Source organism: Ambystoma mexicanum, chromosome 13 (genome assembly GCF_040938575.1).
Source record: "Ambystoma mexicanum isolate Mex_15411 chromosome 13, UKY_AmexF1_1, whole genome shotgun sequence".
NCBI classification, from domain to species: Eukaryota; Metazoa; Chordata; class Amphibia; order Caudata; family Ambystomatidae; genus Ambystoma; species Ambystoma mexicanum.
In genome coordinates this window covers 166,971,191-166,992,589 of record NC_090938.1, presented here as the reverse complement: position 1 = coordinate 166,992,589, position 21,399 = coordinate 166,971,191, and the positions used below count along the sequence as shown (strand labels likewise).

The 21,399-nt window shown below is 43.9% G+C and overlaps 1 protein-coding gene across 2 annotated transcripts in view; it reads right to left on the bottom strand.

The window, feature by feature from the left end:
* Positions 1-21,399, bottom strand: part of LOC138520101 (maestro heat-like repeat-containing protein family member 1) — a 758,658-nt gene that overhangs the window by 587,521 nt on the left and 149,738 nt on the right. For both annotated transcript variants that reach the window (XM_069632611.1, XM_069632612.1), the window contains exon 3: positions 9,554-9,620. In XM_069632611.1, coding sequence (XP_069488712.1) covers positions 9,554-9,620 — 67 coding nt within the window. The remainder of the gene's footprint in view (positions 1-9,553; positions 9,621-21,399) is intronic.

Below are 21,399 nucleotides of genomic sequence, written 5' to 3'. Positions count from 1 at the left end.
CTCTAGTGCCTAACCGGCATCCATTTTGTGTAGCATCCCAAAAGAGGCCACATGTTTCACGGTTGTATAGCATTTACATTGGGGAGAAACAGATATGAACATTGTAGATTGCCACAAGGATACTCTGAGAGCACCAGGATCTTTAATAGAATATTGCAGGAAGACCTCGGTAATGTGGATGCGAAGAGCAAAATAATTCAATATGTGGATGATCTCATCTGCAGTAAGAGTGAAGAACAGTGCAGAGCAGACTCCATTACATTGCTAAATTTACTAGCTACACAGGGGTACAAAGTAGATAAGGGTAAACTCCAATACTGCCTAGCAGAAGTGTTGTACTTAGGGCAGTTGATTTCAAAAGATGGTAAAAGAATTATCCCAGACAGAGCAGCACAAATATGTTGTACAATAATACCCAAGACAGTGAAGGACATGCAGACATTTCTTGGCATATGTAATTATTGCTGTGCATGGATACTGGACTATGCGGCTTACACACGCCGATTATTGCAGAGATTAAAAGAAGCACAAAAGACCAATGCCGAGATAAAATGGACCCAAGAAATGATGACACAATATTTTAAATTAAAAGACCTCACCACACATGCCCCAGTTTTAGCAAACCCCGACTATGACCGGGAGTTTTACCTCTTTTCTCATTGCAATGGAATATTGATGACAGCAGTACTGACACAGAAAACATTGCTAGGCCACAAGCCATTGGCCTACTACAGCAGCACATTAGACTCAGTTATGCAGGGCCGCTCTTGCAGCTGCGGCCTTCACAATAGAAAAATGTGCCACAATTGTAATGGGTTGTTCAGTGACACTGTATGCAGAACACTCGTTCTTTGCCATTCTAGAAAGATCCAACTCAACACTTACAACACAAAGAGCAACAGCATACGAAATAATAATATCCAGCCCAAATGTCCATGTGGTTAGATGTAAAACTGTAAACCCCGCCACATTCATTACAGAGCCATGTACGGTGGAGGACATGCAAGCACATGATTGTGCCACAAATGAGGGAGAAGAAGATGACATTCCAAAAGCAAGTGAAAATGCCCTTGAAGGGGGGAAATATATTTTGTGGATGGGTCAGCATCCATTGACAGTGAAACAGGAGAAAAACATGTAGGAGCAGCAGTAGTGAGAATGGAAGGGGAAGAGTATGGAGTTATTGTGCAGAAACGCCTCCCATCACACTATTCAGCACAAGAAGCAGAATTGATCGCGCTAATTGAGGCACTATATACAGCTAAGGGCTGTGCAGTGACAATATATTCTGACTCAGCATATGTGACAACGACAGTACATTCCGGGTTGTTACGATGGCGAAGAAGAGGGTTCTGAAGGCCAGATGGCTCGCCTGTACAACATGCAGCACTTTTGAATGATCTAATCGAGGCATTAGCAGAACCATCCATAGTAGCATTGGTAAAGTGCCAAGCACACACCAACAACACAGACGCGATCTTGCTCCGAAACGCGGCAGCGGATGCCGCCGTGAAAGAAGCAGCATACTTTAAAGTTCCCCAACCGCTAAACTGCATTATAAAAATGCAAAACAAAGAATCACAACAAGAAGGATACAACTCCACCCCCATAATGCAAATTATAGAGCTACAAAAACATGCACCCCCAGAAGAACAAGAATTATGGGGAAAAGAGGATGCAAACAGTCACCCACAGACTTAATGCGACAGTAAATGACAGGAAAGGTAGTAATGCATGTGGAATTGTTACACGTAGCGTTTCAACAACTACATTTTCCAACACATGTAACGAAACAACATATTGCAGCAGACATTCAGGAGGAATGGTTCATCCCCAATTTACAAGAGCATTTATGCAAATTAACAATAGAATGCACAACATGCCAAACATACAATTCAGGCATGACTCTCAGAACATTGCAAGTGACACTGCCACGCCCCGTAGGGCCTTTCAGAGAGCTCCACATTGACTATGCAGATATGGGCGAAAGATGTAATGGGGCAAGATACCTCATTGTAATAGTTTGTCCCTTCTCACGATGGGTTGAAGCTGGACAATCTGCCCACCCCAACGCAAAATGCGCTGCAGAGTTTTTGGTATGGGAAGTGTTCTCTAGTTGGGGTATATGCAATGGGATCAGGTCAGATAACGGCACCCATTTTGTAAACAACCTCTTCTCGGAAGTGACGACGTTGCTAGGAGTAAAGCATAAGTTATGTTTGATTTATCACCTGCAAGCTAACGGAATGGTAGAAAAAATCAACAGCCTGCTTAAAAGTAAATTTTCCAAACTATGCAACACACTTAAAAAGAATTGGGTGTATTGCTTGCCCCTAGCACTGTTCCAACTCAGAACACAAACGAGTAAGCACCATCATTTGAGCCCGCACAAAATAGTGACGGGACGGCGTATACATACGCCACTATCCCCAGTAAGAAGAGCATCAGACACTCACAGATCTGCCACAGTGCTAGGGGATGAATTTAAGGAATACCTTACTCAACTGACATGCGCAGTACAAAATATAGCAAAGCAAATAGCACCCAGATTTACATAGGATAGTGAAACAGATGCAACAACGCCAGCACAAGACAGCCCCAGAGGACAGCTAATGGCAGGAGAAAATGTATATGTGCGCAGTTTCGTGCAGAGATGGAACTCCGTGCGATTTCATGGCCCTTATGAAGTAATATATTGCACAACCACTGCAGAGAAAGTAAAGGGGCTGAAGTACTGGGTGAACCTTTCTGATGTAAGAAACAGAGCCAAGAAGTTGCAATTCCCTAAAACAGAGAAAAATAATATAGGGAACAAAAAAAAGTTAAAACAAGGGCAAAGGAGAAGTTTAAAAATGAAATGTAAACAGATAAAAATGAGCAATGCATATACAGTAATTGTACACGACTATGTAGTCTCTCACTCTCTCTCTCTCTCTTCTCTCTCTCTCTCTCTCTCTCTTTCCCTCTTGCACATTATATTGTTTCTCCTATTTTTTCCTTTGCGTTTATCATACTGTAGCAAAATATGAGTTAAAAGAGCAAAGGTAGGAAGATGATGTCAGTGAAAATAGATTAATGCCTAGTAAAGGGTGTATTTTGATAAACAACAAACAATCAATGATAGAAAAAGATAAATAATAATGCATAAGATTCAATGAAAAAAGGAAAATATACAAGTATACGTTTTTTGTGTACTTAACCCTTTCATATCGTCCCTTCAGGTGGAAATATGATGGAGCTGAGGGCCCTCACTAACAACTACTCCAATTTAGATAGTTATAGGGTAGATAATAGAGTGAATAAATATTATAATTACAAATGCAGTTTATGCTTTGTAGCGATTCATAATAGGGGATATGAAAGAGGGTGGAGTGGGGTACACCTAATACAGGAAGGATCAAGCCTTATATGGGCTGGGGTTAAGACAATCTGGTCACATAATGCCTCCCTAAATGATAATCTTACAACGTTGCATAAAAACCAAACTATTGAAGCCCCTGTTCTTACATGTGCTACTATGGGTGACGATATTGATGATGAGACCACTGAATATGATGGTGATTACTCCCTGTTCAGTACGCCTGATTTGACATACACCAACACACATGCAATCGCAGAACATACCTCATATGGACTGATATGCACTTTTGCCCACACGCCCCAACCCCCGAAGGTCCTTCAGTACCCCAATCCTAGCACAATGCTAAAGAACGAAGTGATGCAACATGGGCAAGCATCTTTCCTATAAAATATCAGAGAGTAAAAATGCTATATAAAGATCAAGGGGGGAGGAGGAGGGGAAAAAGAGGGGTGGAAGGAAAAAGTTATGATGCATACCATGGCCTGGGATTAGATGAGTTTGAAGACCCCCGCCACCCTGATCAATCTAACAAATGGTACTCAGACCTGAGCGCAACAGCCAAACAAATAACGAATGAGAGCTGCTATGTTTGCTCCCTCATCCCTCACGCCTCTGGCACACCTAAAGTTCTTATACCTCAAGAAGTGCCCTTGTCGGATGCCCAATGTTTAGTTTATCTAGTATTGTGTAGGATTCGAAGCACCCTCCAGTCACACACAGTTACATGAGAAAACCTGTACGAGCAAGCAGCAAGGAGTGATTTGCATGAAGGAGCCATTTTTTGTTACCAAAGGGACACGGTTTGTTTGTTTGTTTGTTTGTTTGTTTGTTTATTTGATAGTGCGCGCCAAACCCTTAGGTAGCTGGACACAGTGGTTACACGAATATTTGAAGCTTGTTACAACATAGAAAAGGTGAGTACAGTGTATAATACAATTACAGAGCATACAATAGGAGTGCAAGCTGCAGGGAAAATGGTAAAGGTACAGTGCACACATGGTATCAGGAGTGTCATACATATGAAGTCACACGGAGGTATTTGAAGCTAAGTTACCATGTAACAGGTAGGTGCGGAGCATGAAGCAATTACAGAACATACAGTAAGTGTTCATGATACAAGTGGAGTAGTACAGGTAGAGTACAGAAATAGAGTTGGGAATGTACTACACGTGGAGTTGCGTGGAAAGTCCTGGGGTAAGGAGTGTCAGGGAGTAGTGAGCAGGCAATTACTAGATGACCTGGGTGGGGGCGATTACTAGATGTCCTTAGCACAAAGCCAATTCAGTAAGTTGCGTCTAAATCTGGCATATGGCTGTTCCACCCTGAGGGCAATGGGGAGTGCGTTCCAGGCGAGAACTGTTTTGACAGGGAAGCTGCCTCTGCCAGCTTTGGCATGTCTAAATTTGGGAATTTTGAGGTAGTGATGGTTAGATGATATAGTTTGGTGACAGGAGCTTCTTCTTGTCAGTCTGACAAAGAAATAGGGAGGTGCAGTGTTGTTCAGGCATTTGAAGGCGAGGGATACCGTTTTAAGGAATATCCTATCACTAATTTTTAGCCAGTGCTGGTCTCTTCTGAAGTTGGATATGTGCCCTCTGCGAGGTATATTCAGGGCTGCTCTCAGGGCATTGTTTTGTAGTATTTGTATTTTGTTTAGTATTATTTTGTTTGTGCCTACGTAGAGGGCTTTACAATAATCTAATTTAGACATTATTAATGCATTCACAGAAAACAAGTGGCATGACAAGACGATCACGTGTAAAGCAGAGGCATTGCGAGGTCTCACGGAAGAGAAATTTCAATGGGTCAAAGAGACACGCACTCCAATCTGGTCCCAGCACATAGAAAAACTCACGTGGGTTACAGCTCTCGAGAAACCCATCAAAACACAGAAAGAAATTGCACATGAACTTTGTTTCCATGGAGAAGGAAAGGTATAAATGGGCTCCAACAGACATTGCAACAAAACAATCATCATTCCAGATATGAAAAAGGGCACAGCGGCACGCATGGACACAAATATGTGGTAAGCAAGCATACCTGCATCTGCCACCATCATGGGGGGATACCTGTGCCATGGCCACACTGCTTTCGGCATTAATGGTGATTCCAGAAAGCCATATCCAAGGGGGGAAAATGTGACTAAAATAACAGCAGCACCCCTGCCAGCAACAACAGATCCCTCCACTTATGACATTCTGTCTGAAAACGAATTACAAGATAGAGTGTCCCACAAAAGAAGGTCATCCAACTACATCTCCAGCAAGTCATTAGACCTTCTGGCTGAGATTCCAGATAAAAACAAGCTCTTCAACTCTGCCGAAATATTCTTTGCCTCCCTCCTGGTGCCAGGACTACAGGCGCGAACAAATGATAAATGGCTGCAGATCATCCGCTGGGAACTGATCCAACTGGCCAATGACACTGAAGAAGGATTCAATATGCTAAAGGTGGAACTCCGCGCCCTGCGGTTAATGACAATGCAGAACCGGTACGTCCTGGACCTCCTCACAGCAATGGATGGCAGTGTTTGCCAGAAAATCGGGAGTGCCTGCTGTACATTCGTACCTTCTGAAGATGCAGGCAATGGGACCCTTTCCCACGTCATCTCGGCAGTACATAGCTTGGGGGAAAGAATGCAGAAGGAGGGAGGAGTAGAGCCAAACAGCTGGTTCGATGACATCTTCAATTGGATACCATCCTGGTTCAGCATAATGATGAACATTTTTGTCCCACTCATCGTTTTTCATTTGCTATTTTTCTGTGTGTGTCAGGTGGGCAATCGATGTTGTGCAAAATCGATGCCTAGTTCTGCAATGATGATAGTGACAATGGGAAAACCGACAATAGTACAAAACATGAAAGATACTCAAATCCAAACAGGGGAGTCAGGTCCCTCTAAGTTCCGCATGACCGCCGTATATCACCAGCATAGGGAAAGGGTGGTTAATTTATACCACACCACAATTAAATAGCCACAAGAGTTACAATGGTATAGAGAGGTGTGGGTGGACCTGGATGGGGATGGGGGAATATACATGAGATGTACACCTGATGAATATGCCGGAGAGGTCAGAGCTTGCGAGGTGTTGTATGGCCTGAATGCCAATCAAAGGGACACCAGCATGGGATGAAGCAGTGCACGAGTCAGAGTGCTATCGGAGTGAAAATAATCGTAAGGATGAGTTTGTTACTTTAGATGTAACGAAAGGGGGGAATGTGTGGGAGCAAAGGGCCGTTTGGGCCCCCCCATACATTCTGTACGAAGCAAACCACTTGCTCAAGCAATAGCAGGGGAAGCCCCCATTGCCCTTATGTTAACATCAGCATAGGTGGGACTATAGCGGGATACACTTGGCTTCCATTGTGTGTGCCCTCGACTCCATCTTTGGACTAGGCCTCACTCTAATACTACGAAAAGGCTTCTTTCCCCTCTGCAGCGCAACGTACAGCGTACTCATAGCCTCCACCTTTTCTTCCATTGTCTGAAAGCTTCACAAATCATTTTCTCATGGATGTTCCGGGGATAATTGAAACAAATAGTGAAATGTATCACCTCACTCTTCTTCTCTCATCACTGTCCTGTATGTGAACCGGCTTGAACCATGACTTGTAGCTCATCCATCGCCACAAACCTGCTCCTACCCTCTTGTCCCTGCTGTTGGACAATTACTGCCAATATAACGCTGTCCCTCCTAGGGTATTCTCTAGATGTACCAGAAGTGTGACCCTGCTGTGAAGCTCACCCTAGAGTGCCCCCACTAAATCTAGATCCCTGTCGCAGTATATTGTGCCATAAAACTAACACATGTCATCATACTCCTTACTTACTTTGATGTGCTGAAACCCACCCAGTCACCCAGGTTATCCCAGAGGAAAAGACCCTTAAGCCCTGTATCTCATAAAGGTCCAAAGGAAAGAAGTTGTAATCATGTGAATGCAATGTATAGGTTTGAAAAGATGTACTCAAAGGTGTAATAATGATTGTTATTTATTATATGTCTCACCCCTCCTGGACATATGCAGCTGGACCTTGTGACGCTCACCCTTCCGCCCACTGGGCAGCCTATCCGGAAGAAGCAGCGCCTACAACGATATATGTAACATCGCTCCCCCAACCAATCCTGCACTGTTGTAGTACCCTATGTTAGTGACGTAACCAATGAAGCTGTTTTACTTATAATTCCGTGTACGTGTATTGTTTGCCAGAGCGCTCTCGAGGCAGCAGACTTCTCTGGATGCAAATTTTACATAAAGACCTTTTAATCTTGCAACCTGTTCTCTTAGTCTCATTCTCTGCTGGGATGTGTCATATTTTATGAGTTTGTATTGGTAGTTTGGGGAGTGAGCCTTTCCACCACCATGAAAGAGATTTACAAAGCCAACAATGGCATATATTATTGGCACAAACATCATGGAACCATTTCACAATAATCCTGTGTTGTACTGTTGTTGAACAGGCTTCAATTTACTGTATTTTTTGACGTGTTACCCTTCAGAGCCAATTGTAAATAGGAAGGTTTTTTACACCGTTCTTCTACAAAATAATGCTGTAAAATGCATCATTTCAACCCATCATTTAAAAAATGCTCTTTGGGGAATCCCCCCAACCCCTACAATTCTTCTGTGTACCCTCACCATGCCCAGTCACTCACACTAGTTCTGGGGAATGATTAACATGCACTCAGTAAAAGAGGAACACCAACCATCGCTGACCTTCAATTATTCATAATTGATGTGCACTCTCAGAATCCCCACCACCCTCTGGCACCAAAATCTGCCTCCAACACCAATGTTAAGCATCAGTTGATGGACATATTCCATGTCGTATGCTACTAATAGAAAGGGTTTCTATTCTAAGATATCTTTCCAAATTTCGAATAAAATCAAAGTACAGAAAACATTTTCTTATTATAATAAACCCATAAAAGTGCAAATACAAAGTACAATGAATTCAGAAATATAGTAAAGAATGGACAGCTAGAAAATACACTTTAGATGTTTATAGCTAAACCCTAGATTGAAAGTCAATTTGTATGACTCACTAAGTCTTTCTCTGGTGGCAATGACGAGAAGCCGGGGAGCATGTCAGATGCACACCTGCAACCTCACACATGGTTCTCAGAGCCACAAAGCTGTGCAGATATGGAGATTTCTGGCGGCCTTTTCAGGTGTCCATGCAAAATTGGGATTCACAAAAGATTCGCTCTAAGGCATCTATGAGAGGCTCAAGGTATGCCCGGAGGGGCTACAGGTTTAGGCTCTGTACATCTGTGGAAGGCAGCAAGTGCCAATCTGAGATGCTCATGGTGTTCTGTAGTCTGATCCAGTGCAAATCCTTTTTTCAATTCAGAAACAGCTTTATTCAACATCAGTCTTTAGCAGGCAGTTCACCCACTATTATTTACAGAATATAATTGGTAAAAAAAAAAAAAACAATACAACAATATAAACTAATTAAACTAAATAAAAAGATACTCTAATAAATAGCAGCGAAAATGTATGAGCACAATAATGTTGCTTCCGTGCTGGTTGTTGGCAAAGTTGCCAAATCCTTTTGAATTAGTCCCAATGTGCATCAGACCCTGTCCTTTTGAATTAGTCCCAATGTGCATCAGACCCTGACCTTTTGAATTAGTCCCAATGTGCATCAGACCCTGACCTTTTGAATTAGTCCCAATGTGCATCAGACCCTGATTTTTTGAATTAGTCCCAATGTGCATCAGACCCTGTCCTTTTGAATTAGTCCCAATGTGCATCAGACCCTGACCTTTTGAATTAGTCCCAATGTGCATCAGACCCTGTCCTTTTGAATTAGTCCCAATGTGCATCAGACCCTGTCCTTTTGAATTAGTCCCAATGTGCATCAGACCCTGTCCTTTTGAATTAGTCCCAATGTGCATCAGACCCTGACCTTTTGAATAAGTCCCAATGTGCATCAGACCCTGTCCTTTTGAATTAGTCCCAATGTGCATCAGACCCTGACCTTCTACAATAAGTGAAAGCAGAACAAACAAGAACTCAATGTCTGCTGAACCTCAATGCCTGAGAAAGTGGAGGGTGTTAAAGCTGTTTTATCTACAACTGAGGCACCGACATTCATACTGTGTGAGTGGCTAGGATTTCTTCATTAGGACTCTCTGTGACAGCCCTCCTCCCCCCGAAGTTTATGCCTCCAGTGTGGTCACATACCTGCGTCTGTGTGTGCGGGAATAGGATTGTCTTCCGGTTCAGGGGCGCAGCAGCAATCCCACCCCATCTGTGAAGCACATAAAAAAAGAAAAAAACTTCAGTTTTCATACTAAAAGACTAAAAAGTACCAGCCATCCCTTAAAACAGGAGTCTGCAAACTTTGGCTATACAGATGGGTTGGACTACAACTCCAATCTGCCCTTAACCAGCATAGTCAATGATGAGGGATAATGGGAGTTATGGTCCAAAAACATCTGGAAAGCCCTGCCTTAAAACACCAAAACCCTGCTCTCCCTTTTCTGATTCTTTCCAAAATCATACTGGGCGCTGACTGGTTGAGAACAACATTCATTTCCCCAGGCTTGAGCTGAACTGGATATGATGTAAGATCAGGCACATGGGTGAGCTTGTGTTTAGGTTAGGCTAGAAAATCAATGGCTCGCACCAGTACATTCGCTAGAGACATGCCACACAACCAACGAAACCAGGACCTCGGATGTGCTCAGCTATGTAACTTGCAACTTTGTACCCATCCAAGCACAGCAAAGAAACCCTGCCACTTCTCTTAAGCTCGCCTTATGCCCATGCTCACGTGAGTAAAATGCCCTTTGCCAACATTAAACTGATGACCAACCTCTTTGCATTTGAAACACCCTCTGGTCTTATAAGATAGCCAAAGAGCAGAAAGGATGCCTACTTTTTGTAATCAGGAATACCTAAAATCTTCCGTGTAACATGCATCCAGCACCAGCTGCTAAAGGGCGTTTTTGACCTTGGTTTGGTGTTGAACACCTGGTTGCAGTGATCAACCACTCAAGTCTGCGCCCAATAATACCTCCAGCAAATAAAGCATTTACACCTGCTAATGGAAAGGCTGCCCAGGAGCAACATCATGACGAGGCCCTGCACACCCAGAGCACTTCACATTCTATATGGATGCACTGAAGAGTCCCACAGGTGCTCTATTACAAGTGAGACTACCAGTGGTCCTCTACAAGCAGGACCACAGGATGCTCACTGATGGCAACCTCGAGTAATGCAGGCAGGAGCATGAGTAAAAAAACAAATGAGAGCTGCCCTCTGAGAACTATAAAAAGAGAAGACCAGCACTCAATGTGCTGGAACATCTATGTTAAATGCAAAAAACAGACTCGAGCTCCTGCACTATTCAATGGATTCTTGCAATGCGAAATATGACCACAGATAGATAAAATTGTATAATCTCTCTCTCTCTCTCTCTCTCTCTCTCTCTCTCTCTCTATCTATCTATATATATATTGGTCAGAGGCACTTCACACTAATTGTATACATTCTGAAGTTGAAAGTGAAAGTTCTCTGAAATGATGATTCTAACACACACGAAAGGCATGTCCTTCTGTAACCCTTTCCGCATACAGTCCTAGTGAAAGGTCCAATTCCTTTGATCTGGAAAACACACTATAAGAAAACTGATGCACTCACCTGTTTATTCAGAATTCATGAGTGGTACATACACACAGTCACCTGATGACCTTTGCTTCGCTAAAACCATCCTGACCATCATGGTTATGCCTCCAATGGGTATTGATGATACTACCCTCTGTGAGGTCTCAAGACAACACTTATTTGTGTCAGAAAACATTATGAGAGCCACCTTTTGGTCTCACAGTACACGTCCATCCAGGATATATTCCTATCGTTTTCCTACCGAACACCTGTCTCTCATTTCCCTAATGGCAATTTAAGGTCCCACTAAGGTCCTGTCTTACCTAAAGGGCTTCAAAGACTTCCAAGGATTAAAGGTTCCTGAAGAAACATAGGCCATCCTCTCAGGAGGCCTACATCCAGCAAACTAGACCAAGTCTGGGCAAATGTATCCATTCCAACTTTGATCCACACACATTTCAGATGGTTCAAAAAGTTTGAAACAAGGTAGAATTTATGAAAAGTTTGAACCACATGTTCAAACCCACAAGCCATATAAGGACTCTGAGCCATGTAGTTAAACTTCATGCAGTCTTGGCAGCTTTCACAGAGGCAGGAGCTTTATGTGTGGGCTGTCTTTGGACATTTGTAAAAGGGACAGTTGGAGTAGTTTATTCGGAGTAAAGGTTATGAGGGTTTGGGAGAGCCTGATTTTTTCTTTTCTTTTTGATTGTGCAGTGTTTTCACTGTTAACTAAACGAATGACATTCATGTAGGGGGAAGGAGTGACTGACAGTGAGATCATCTTGGGGGTCTGGTCCATGGCATAAGAGTACATAACTTTATTTTGTGATACTTAATGTGGTCTCGAGAAATAAAAGTGACAGTCCTGCAAGCCAGCAAGACAGAGGCCCTCATTACAAGTTTGCCGGGCCGGAAACAACATTGCCGGTAAGGTTATCGGCACCGTTGTTTCAGGACCGGCAAACTACGAGTCTGCGGGCGGGTGCCGTACTGGCACTGCCAGACCTGAACCATTATTAACGGTGCTGATGCTTCTGTGATCCCCAATCCCATTGAGTCCCATGGAACTCAACAGGAATGGGGATTAACATTTACCGGCGCCTTACTTCCCAGAACGCCAGTGTCGTAATCCCCTGGTGATTCCGGCAAGTCAGGCGGCAGTAAATCATTATGGGTCCGGTGGCTACCTCCCGGTTTTACCGGCACGGTTTCCGCCGGACCCGTAATATGGGCCAGAGAGTCTAGAAGTGAGCGCACATTCACTTGGGCAACACATGGGTGCAGAGATTCAATCAGGGGGCGAACAGCATATCTCATGTAATGATTCATCAAAATGGCTGTGTCTCAAGTGTCACTGACATTCGAATGTATGTGGAAAGGTCAGGGGAAAAGGAGTTAAAATAATCACTCAGGATTCACTTAAATTCAAAGAAGATCTGGCAGATGAAATTCATAGAAATACCCTAAGATTTGCATGAAAAACATAGGGCTCCATGTATAAAATTATCGATTGAAAAATACATCCCAGCCATTGCTGATATTCAAATGAAAGAAGACATTCCTAGATAGGGGTGCACACAGATGGACGTCAGGGGAAGATTGAGGCAGAGCTGGCTCTGGAACGAGCTTTACTAGTGGAAGCATATTCAGACACACTTTTGGCAGAAAGGAAATTCCACACTTTCCCATAAATAATCTGCACAAATGTGAACTGGAGCAACTCAACCGGAGACACAGTTCTATTGGAAGGAGTATGTCAAACATTAAAAAGGATCTACAAATATGCAACACAACACGTGGATAATTAGTGTAACTGAGGCCCAATTATATCCAGGCAATGTTGTCATACAGACGGTGGGCTTAGTTCCAGACTTTCTGGACAAGGTTTGGTCCAGATTGGGCAGATATCATACCCAGTTCAAGGCAAATGCAATTGACCTGCGGCATAAAATATCTATCAATTCCAATATGTACTATACAATTTATAGTGACATTGAAAACGAGAAAAGGACACATCCTTTACAAACTTGATGCATTTGTGTTTATCAAAGAGCTCATGCAATAGAAAAGCTTGGGAATATACCCCACTGGTTGTGGTTGGGGACAATCCCATCCTAACACTGGCAGATAGCAAAGGGTGTCAGGGTGGACAAATGTGTTTAGGAGATGTACACCAATTAGCATGGCAATTCACGAGTGACATCATAAATGGGGCATCTTTTTCCTTGGTAGCTGGTTTGCCTGAATTCATTATCTCTAAGCCGAAATGGATCTTTAGGTCTCAGTCTCTGTATCCCTATGTACCCAAGGGCATCATATGTCAAATAAGAGCCAGAATGAAAGGCAACCATATGAAGTTGAAGACAAGGTTCCAAGATATTTAAATTCCTGAAATTCCCCATCTAGAAAACTTGCCAGATTACTCTAATCTTGGAGAGGAGCAAATACAAGCGGAAGACACATGCGCTGCTGATCTCAGCAACCTGTGGCTCTCTGGATGTTTTCGACTACAGCTCCCATCACCCCAGCCATCCAAGTCAATACGAAGGAGTTATCTGAGTCATAGTTCAACACTTCTGGAGAGCCGCAAGTTGCATATCCCTGATTTGATGGAGGACAGTAAAGGAAGATAATCTGAGAATTCAAGAATGTGTTTGACATATCTGGTTGAAAGAATATAAATCAGAAGGCCATATGGCCTCTAGAGTGTACAAGAAGCTGTGTCAATACAAGGACCCTCAATCCGAGGTTGGTGCTAGTCATGGTGCTATTAGCGCCATGACTATCACCAATACCGGTACCGCCACCGACGTGGTGGTATGGGGACTTACCGGTCCATTCCACGCTTTGCGGGACCGGTAAGTCCCCATTTGAAATGCCATTCCCTATTCCCATTTGAGCCCCCATAGGGCTCAATGGGAAGGGGGAAGGCGGCAATAACACTACCGCAAATTGCGGTACCGTTCTTGAACCCGGTATCCCTTTGCGGGTCCCTCCTTAACGCCTGGTGTAACCAGGCGTTAAGGGAGCGACCCGCAAAGGGACCTCATAGTAGGGCGCAAAGGGATTACCGGCACCGGTGTCATTACCGGTGCCCGGTATCCCTTTGCGCCCAGCTTGTAATGAGGGCCAAGGAATCTAATTCAGAGTTATTGGACAAAAAGTCAGAAACACTAGACACAGAGATGGCCCTGTGAGGCAGCAGACACTGCTGCCCAGTGTCCGGTGACAGGTTAGGAGAGGGGTACTGCACGGGCGGGGAGGAGCCAGTTTATGGATGTTTGGGCATGCGCCCCATAAATTTAAAGGAGACTGATGCACGCACACCCTCGGCTTGCACTCGTGGCCAGCCAGAGCGAGGTCTCTCACGTCAGTGTGAGTGAGCCCTGACACGTCAACATGCAACGTGTGGGCTGGCCCAGCAGGGAGAAAACTACGAGAAACAAACCGATGCTTTCCATTCTCTCCAGTGTCTATTGTTACTAAGCAACCATATAAACATTGTTAAACGCTGCACCTGAACGTACCTACTCTCAAGAACTCTTCTTTGTGAAGTTACAGAACGTTCAGTGGCTGAAACATTCTTTCATTATTCTATAAGCTAAGAGTGCTTCATTGTTGTGTCATAAAGTGTCCTGCAGCTTGCACACCCCACCTTATTGCCCAGAGGTTAAAGCACTTAATGGATCATTGTAATGTTTTTCTGAGAGAATAGAGAAGCTCCACTGCTGCAATTTGGACCCACCATTCGACACTGTAAAATAATAGAAATATGGCTGCAGCAATTCCTCCACATGCACCTTTCCTCACCGAGCCAGGTCGCCCCCCAGTGAGATGGGACTGATAGATGCGCATGTTCAAAAAATTACATTGTAAACGTAGGAGGAGACAGTTATAGTGCAGCCAGAAGAAAGGCACTAATTCTCCACAGTTTGGGCCCTGGAGGCCGCGTCGTATTTGATGGCCTCACACCATGCATTGAAGAAGGGGAAGGTGATTTTGAGGAATACCTGGTAGCCATCAAAAAGATTGAAGAGCACTTTGAGCCCAAGAAAAATGTGACGTTTGAGAGACACACATTTTTTCAATGTGCCCAAGACAGCTCTGAATCCATAGAATCTTACGTAGCATTGTTAAGGACCCTAAGCCACACATCTGACTTCGGGGATTTGACAGATTCTCTCATAAGGGACCAATTGGTAAGATGTACCAACAGTTTCAGGGTCCAGGAAAAGTTACTAGCTAAAGATGTGACTTTGGAACAAGCTATAGAACTTACCCGCAGTATCGAACAAACCTCTCAATACATGAGGGAAATGAAAATAGACAAGCAAGTTGCACAAGGCGTTGCACAAAGTGTATGTGCAATGGCGCCAAGGAAGAAACCAGCATCCAGAAGGGATTGGTGGAATCAAAAATGTTCTAAGTGCGGCAACCCCAAGCACTCAACCAATGCCTCAACATGCCCAGCCAGATTTGCGGACTGTTTCAAATGTAAACGCAAAGGACACTTCGGCAACATGTGTAAAGATTCTTCGATACATTTTGTGGACCAGAGGGAACAGAACAGCCCAATACCAAGTAATTCCATTGCCAGAACACTAGAAGGACCACCTGTCGAAGAAGGAAATACAAGACATATTTTTCACATCTATGCTGTTTCGGGTGAACATAACGGGCCTGTTGACAACTTTTTAGATGACGGGTGTCACCTAAAAATGAAAGTAGACTCAGCATCCCCGTGGACCATAATATCAGAAGGCACGTTCAAAAATGTTCTTGGCAAAGATCCTAGAATTATAGTTCCCGCCAAAGTTCAACCTTGTGGCTATGGAGAATCCACCATCATCCTGATTGGCAAATTTCAAGCCCATGTGTCATATAAGGGAAGGAAGTGCATGGCAGAAATATCAGTGGCAAAAAAGGGGGCATCACTTCTAGGCTGGGACGAACAAAGGAAACTGGGGGTTCGCATTCAGGCGAGTGCCGCAAATCCCATAACAATTGCAGACGTAGATGATAAATGGACAAAGGAATTTCCAGAAGTGTTCACCTCAAAGTTAGCAAAGCAAATCAATTTTGAACACGACATCAAATTAAAAGTGAAAGCGCGACCTGTCATGCACAAAGTGAGGCAAGTTCCCCAGAAATTACGGCAGCAGCTTCGAGAAGAACTGGATGACTTGACAAAAAAGGGTGTTATCGAACGCATTGAAGGCAACGAGTGGCTTTTTCCTGTGGTACTTGTCACCAAGAGCAACGGAAGTTTGAGTCTTTGGGCCTCATCACGAGTTGGCGGTAACGCCGGTGCTAATAGCGCTGGCGTTATTAGCCCTACCGCCAAACCCACTGGCGCTTTTAGCGCCGGATTACAGGTTTGGCGGAACGGGAAATCCCCATCCCCCATTGAGCCCATTCGGGAATTCCCCATTCCCCATTGGGCTCAATGGGGACATTTCGTGCTTTTACCGCCGGCAGATTTCCCACCGGCGGTAAACATGCATAAAATCTGCAAAATCTCAGCCAATTTTCCCTCATAGCTGGGGGGAAATCAGCTGAAGCAGTGATTTGGTGGACAGTTAAATCCGGTGGTAACAGCGCTACCGGATTTAAGGGCTACCGCCAAACTCGTGATGAGGCCCTTTGTGTATATCTCCGAGATCTCAATAAAAATATATTCATAGAAAGACATCCCTTACCCTGTTATAGCCAAGACACTAGCCACTTTAGGGGAGCCTGGCTGGTTCTCGGTGATTGACCTGTCAGCCGCTTATCATCAAGTGCCACTAACCAGGAATTGTCAGCATGTGTCTAAAGTAAAAGAATGGATGAAAGAAGTTATGATCGCTATTATGAAGTCAAATTGGAATTAAGTCTGTCAGAAGATAGGGTTAAGTTAAGAAGGGATTCCAAAATTGTGCCCCCTTTGGGTATTAGATCCTGTTTGGTTAACTTAGCTCACCAGGGTCATGTAGGAATGAGTGGCACCAAAAGATTATTAAGACAATCTTTTTGGTGGCCCGGTATGGACAGTGAGGTTGAGAAGAGAGTTTGAGTATGTAAGGAGTGTGTGAGAGCAGATAAAGAGAAGGTGGTCAGGGAAATCCCACTTAGTCCTGTTCAAGTTCCTAGAGAACCATGGAAAAAAACTTGCAGGAGACATTATGGTCCCATACAAGGATTTGGTGATGGGTTCAAATTTTTGGTGGTGTTAGTGGACTATCACTCCAAATTGCTCGAATGGAGAGCCTTACGGGAGGCCACTACGAATGAAATGATTGCATTCTTAGAGGATATTTTTTATAGAGAAGGATTTCCCACTGAGATAGTCACTGACAATGGTGTGCAGTTCTGCTCAGACAAGACTAAAGAGTTCTTAGGGCGATTCGGTATTAAACACTTACGCACTGCATTATACCACCCAAGGGCAAATGGTTTAGTAGAGAGAGCTAACAGGTTTATTAAAGGAGGAATACAGTTAGCGCTTTGTTCCGGTTTAGAGTGGTCCGAGGTGTTAAAAGAAATGGTTTGGAGCTATCGTACGACACCTCATTCCATCACTATAATTTCACCTTTTGTGTCTTTGGAGGGCTGCCAACCAGCCACAAAATTGTGTCCAGGAGGGTTGGAGGTGGCTGGCTGTGTTGAAGTAAATAGAGACGAAGTGATGAAATTAATTGCTGACGCCCAAGATGAGTATAGACAAAGATTTGATTCCACTTTTAAAGTTAAATATGTGGAGTATGAGGAGGGTCATATGGTATTAATAAAGAATCCCAGGTTTGGATTCAAATGTTTGGAAAGCAGGTGTTCTAATGCATCAATATGTTTGCATTGTGATGTCTCAGCATTCTATGTTACGTTTCTTGTGATGTTCCGATCTGAGCTCTAGAATGTCAGAGCTCAGACGATTGATGAGAGTTTTTTTCCCTGCAGCTGTGTCTGCTGCTGCCCACTCCCCTTAACTTTAAATAAACCGTTTCACATACCTATATATTGGTATGCCCCTCATTTAACAATGTGCGAGAATAGGTGGTTGAACATTTGCAAGAATCTGGCTCTAACATCTTTAAGTCTGGGTGAGAGAAATCGTCAGATCAAGATATTAAACAGGGTCTTTTGGACACCTGAAAGGCTACATGCTAGGGGCCTTCTTGACTCGGAGGCATGCTGGAGGTGCAAAAATGCTAAAGGAACGTTTGAACACTTGACCTGGGAGTGTTATTTATTTATTTATTTAATATTTATATTGCGCCGGGAGCTCGCGAGCCTCGGGGCGCAGAAACAAGGACACGAGAACGGACGGAACAGATAGTGATTAGACAGAGCAGACGGGACAGTCACATAGAATTAAGCTAACTAAGGTATATGCCGTGATGGCCGTTTATTTGAAGATATGGGTTTTTACCTGTTTGCAAAAACGCGAGTAGTTGGTTTCCAGTCTAAGGTGGTCTGGTAGGTTGTTCCAAAGGTTGGCTGCAAGGGAGGAAAGGCTCTACCTAAGCCACTTTTGAGTTTGTGAGGTGACGTAGCAATTTTAACAAGTTGGGATGATCTCAGTGTTCTATTAGGAACGTATGGTTTGATCCTAGTTTTTAAGTAGGTTGGTGCCTTTCCGTAGATGCATCTGTGAACGATGGTTAAGGTTTTGAAATGCACCCTATCTTCGATTTTCAGCCAATGAAGCTCCCTTCTGGAGTTGCTGATATGTTCTGTTTTAGTTTTGAGCTTGACAATTCTTACCGCGTTGTTCTGTACAATTTGGTAGCTTTGTAGGCATTGCTTGGAGGCGCCCAGGACTAGAGCGTTGCCATAGTCAAGGCGCGATAAGATGGTGGCTCTTGCTATGGTCGCACAATTTTCCTCGGATATGAAAGGTCTGATGGCTTTTATTAGACGGAGGTAGTAGGCACAGTTTTTTTGATGAACTGTACTTGGGCGTCCGCACCCAATGATGCTTCTAGCAGCATACCTAGGGTTTTAACCTTACTTAGGACCGGAATGGGGGTATCTTTAATGTGGAAGGATGTGTAGGATGAGGGTAGCTTAGCACGAGCAGAGGATGAGCCGAAAATCATGAGTTCCGTTTTTTTTCCATTTAGGCACATCCAATTGGAGTCCATCCATTGCTCCACGTGGTTGTATATCGTGGTAAGTTGCTCGCTATCTTTCTGATAATTGCCACTTAGTTCGAATACAAGCTGCGTGTCGTCAGCATAGTTAGTGAAATAGGTGTTTATGTGGTCTAGAACAAGGCATATGTATTTTAAGTAAAGATTGAAGAGTAGGGGTGACATACCGGCCCCTTGGGGAACTCCACAGAGGATTTATTTTTCGAGGGAGAACTTGTCCCCCCAGTGCACTCTGGATATTCTGTTTTTTAGAAAGGACATTATCCATCTGATGGCTTCATCAGAGCAGTTGGTGGTCTTTTTTAGCGCATTCTGAAGTAGGTTATGGTCGAGGAGATCAAATGCGGCGCTGAGGTCGAGTAGAACGAGGAGGCCTGTCTTACCCTTGTCAATAATATCGAGCATTTTGGTCTGCAGATCTAACATGGCCGTCTCGGCACTGTGTGCGGTGCGAAAACCAGACTGCTGTGGGTTGAGGGAATTAGATTCCTCTACGTGTGCCTGGAGCTTCATGGTGGCAATCTTATCCATGATTTTGAGGATTCTTCTTGAGAGGGTAGGAAAGGAGGGGTAATGGCTTTGGGTTTTTCTATGGATTTAAGGATATTGAATAGTTTGCTGGTGGAATTGGTGGCTGTAGAAATCTGTTCGTTATAGAAGTTTTTTTTGGCCTCGGTTATCATATGTTTATATATTATTTCGCTTTCCTTCCAGCGGGCTTTATTGGCTGATGAAGGATTTTTTAGCCATACATTTTCTCTGTTTCATTTGTCCTTTTTTTGTTCTGCAAGTTCTTTGGAGAACCATTGTGTTTTTTTTTGGGTGGGTCTAGTTGATTTAGTTTGAAGGGGGGCAATTTGGTCCGTGAGTTTCTCGAGGTGACTAAGTAGATTTGCTTATGTTGTTTCGCAGGAGTCATTCTCGGTTTGGTTTTTATCCACCTCAGCTAGGCATTGTATGAGGTGGTTCCTATCAATGTTTTTGTAGTTACGGTGTGTCGAGAGGGTCGGGCAGTTAGGGGTTTTGGGTTTGGGAAGATGCAGGGTGATGTGGAAGGATATGCTATGATGGTCTGACCAAATGCAGGGTTCAGTCTTAAACTCTCGGGTTTCGAGATTGTTAGAGACGACCCAGTCAAGAAGATGGCCGTTGTCCATTGTGGGCTCTTGGTTGTTGATCTCAAAGTCAATGTTGTTTAGGGATCTTTGAAGTTTACTAGCTTCTTTGTCTTTTGTATCGCCAAATCAGCGGTTAAAGTCGCCCATGACTAGTGTGGCTGTGTTGGGTCCTTTAAGCGTATTGAGTTGATGCGTTATTTCGTCGTTGAATTCTGGGGTGGACGTTGGGGGCCTGTATAGGACAATCAAGTTTAAACTACTGTTAGCCGTAGGGGTGTGTTTGAGGTGCAGTATTTCACAGCCTGTACATGCTATGCTGCTGGGAAACATATGTATAGAGTCTCTTGCGATGACTGCTACACCACCCCCCTGGCCTTCTTCTCTGTTTGAGTAGAAGATGGAGTAGCCTTCCGGGACTGCGATGTCGCAGGTGGGGCCGATAGGGTCCTTGAGCCAGGTTTCAGTTATGCAGAAGATGTCTATTTGTTCATTGACAATCCTGTCATGAACACATTGTGCATGTTTATTGAGAGAACGCGTGTTAAGCAAGCATATTTTTAGGTCTAGCTTATTTGAGGGGTGAAACTCGGGACTGTTCCGGGGGGAACGGTCAATTTTTCTTTCTTGGGGGGCCTTTTGATGGCTGCTTTTTCCTTTGAGTCCTGACTGACTCGGTTAAGGGCAGTTTCTTTTTTTTTTTTTAAACTTTTATTTTTGTTGGCAGAGGTTCACAGGGTACAAACGACAGGACAACAAGCATATGAATCGAGTGGCTCGCAGAGCTGTCAACGGGCCACAATAGCATCTTTACAATAATGACTGCAATATTTTACAAACAACAGAGGAGGCTGAGTAACATCACAATGCATGGGTGGGTGCCGGGGATGGGGAAGACTCCGAAGTGGCATCAGACAGGTCATTGAGATATGAGGTGAATTCACTCCAAATGTTCTTAGGACGAGAACGAGCAGGCAGTGTAGCCAGATAGTCTTCCTCGCAGTTCCGTGACCATGTGAGCATGCCCAACCATCTCTGAGGGGTCGGGGGAGAGGAACACCGCCAGGCCTGAAGTATACATTTCTTGGCAACCATGCAACTTATGTCTAGAAACTTTTTTTGGCGTTTAGTTTCCTCGGTGCCCCAAACCCCAAATAGGACTGCTAGAGGG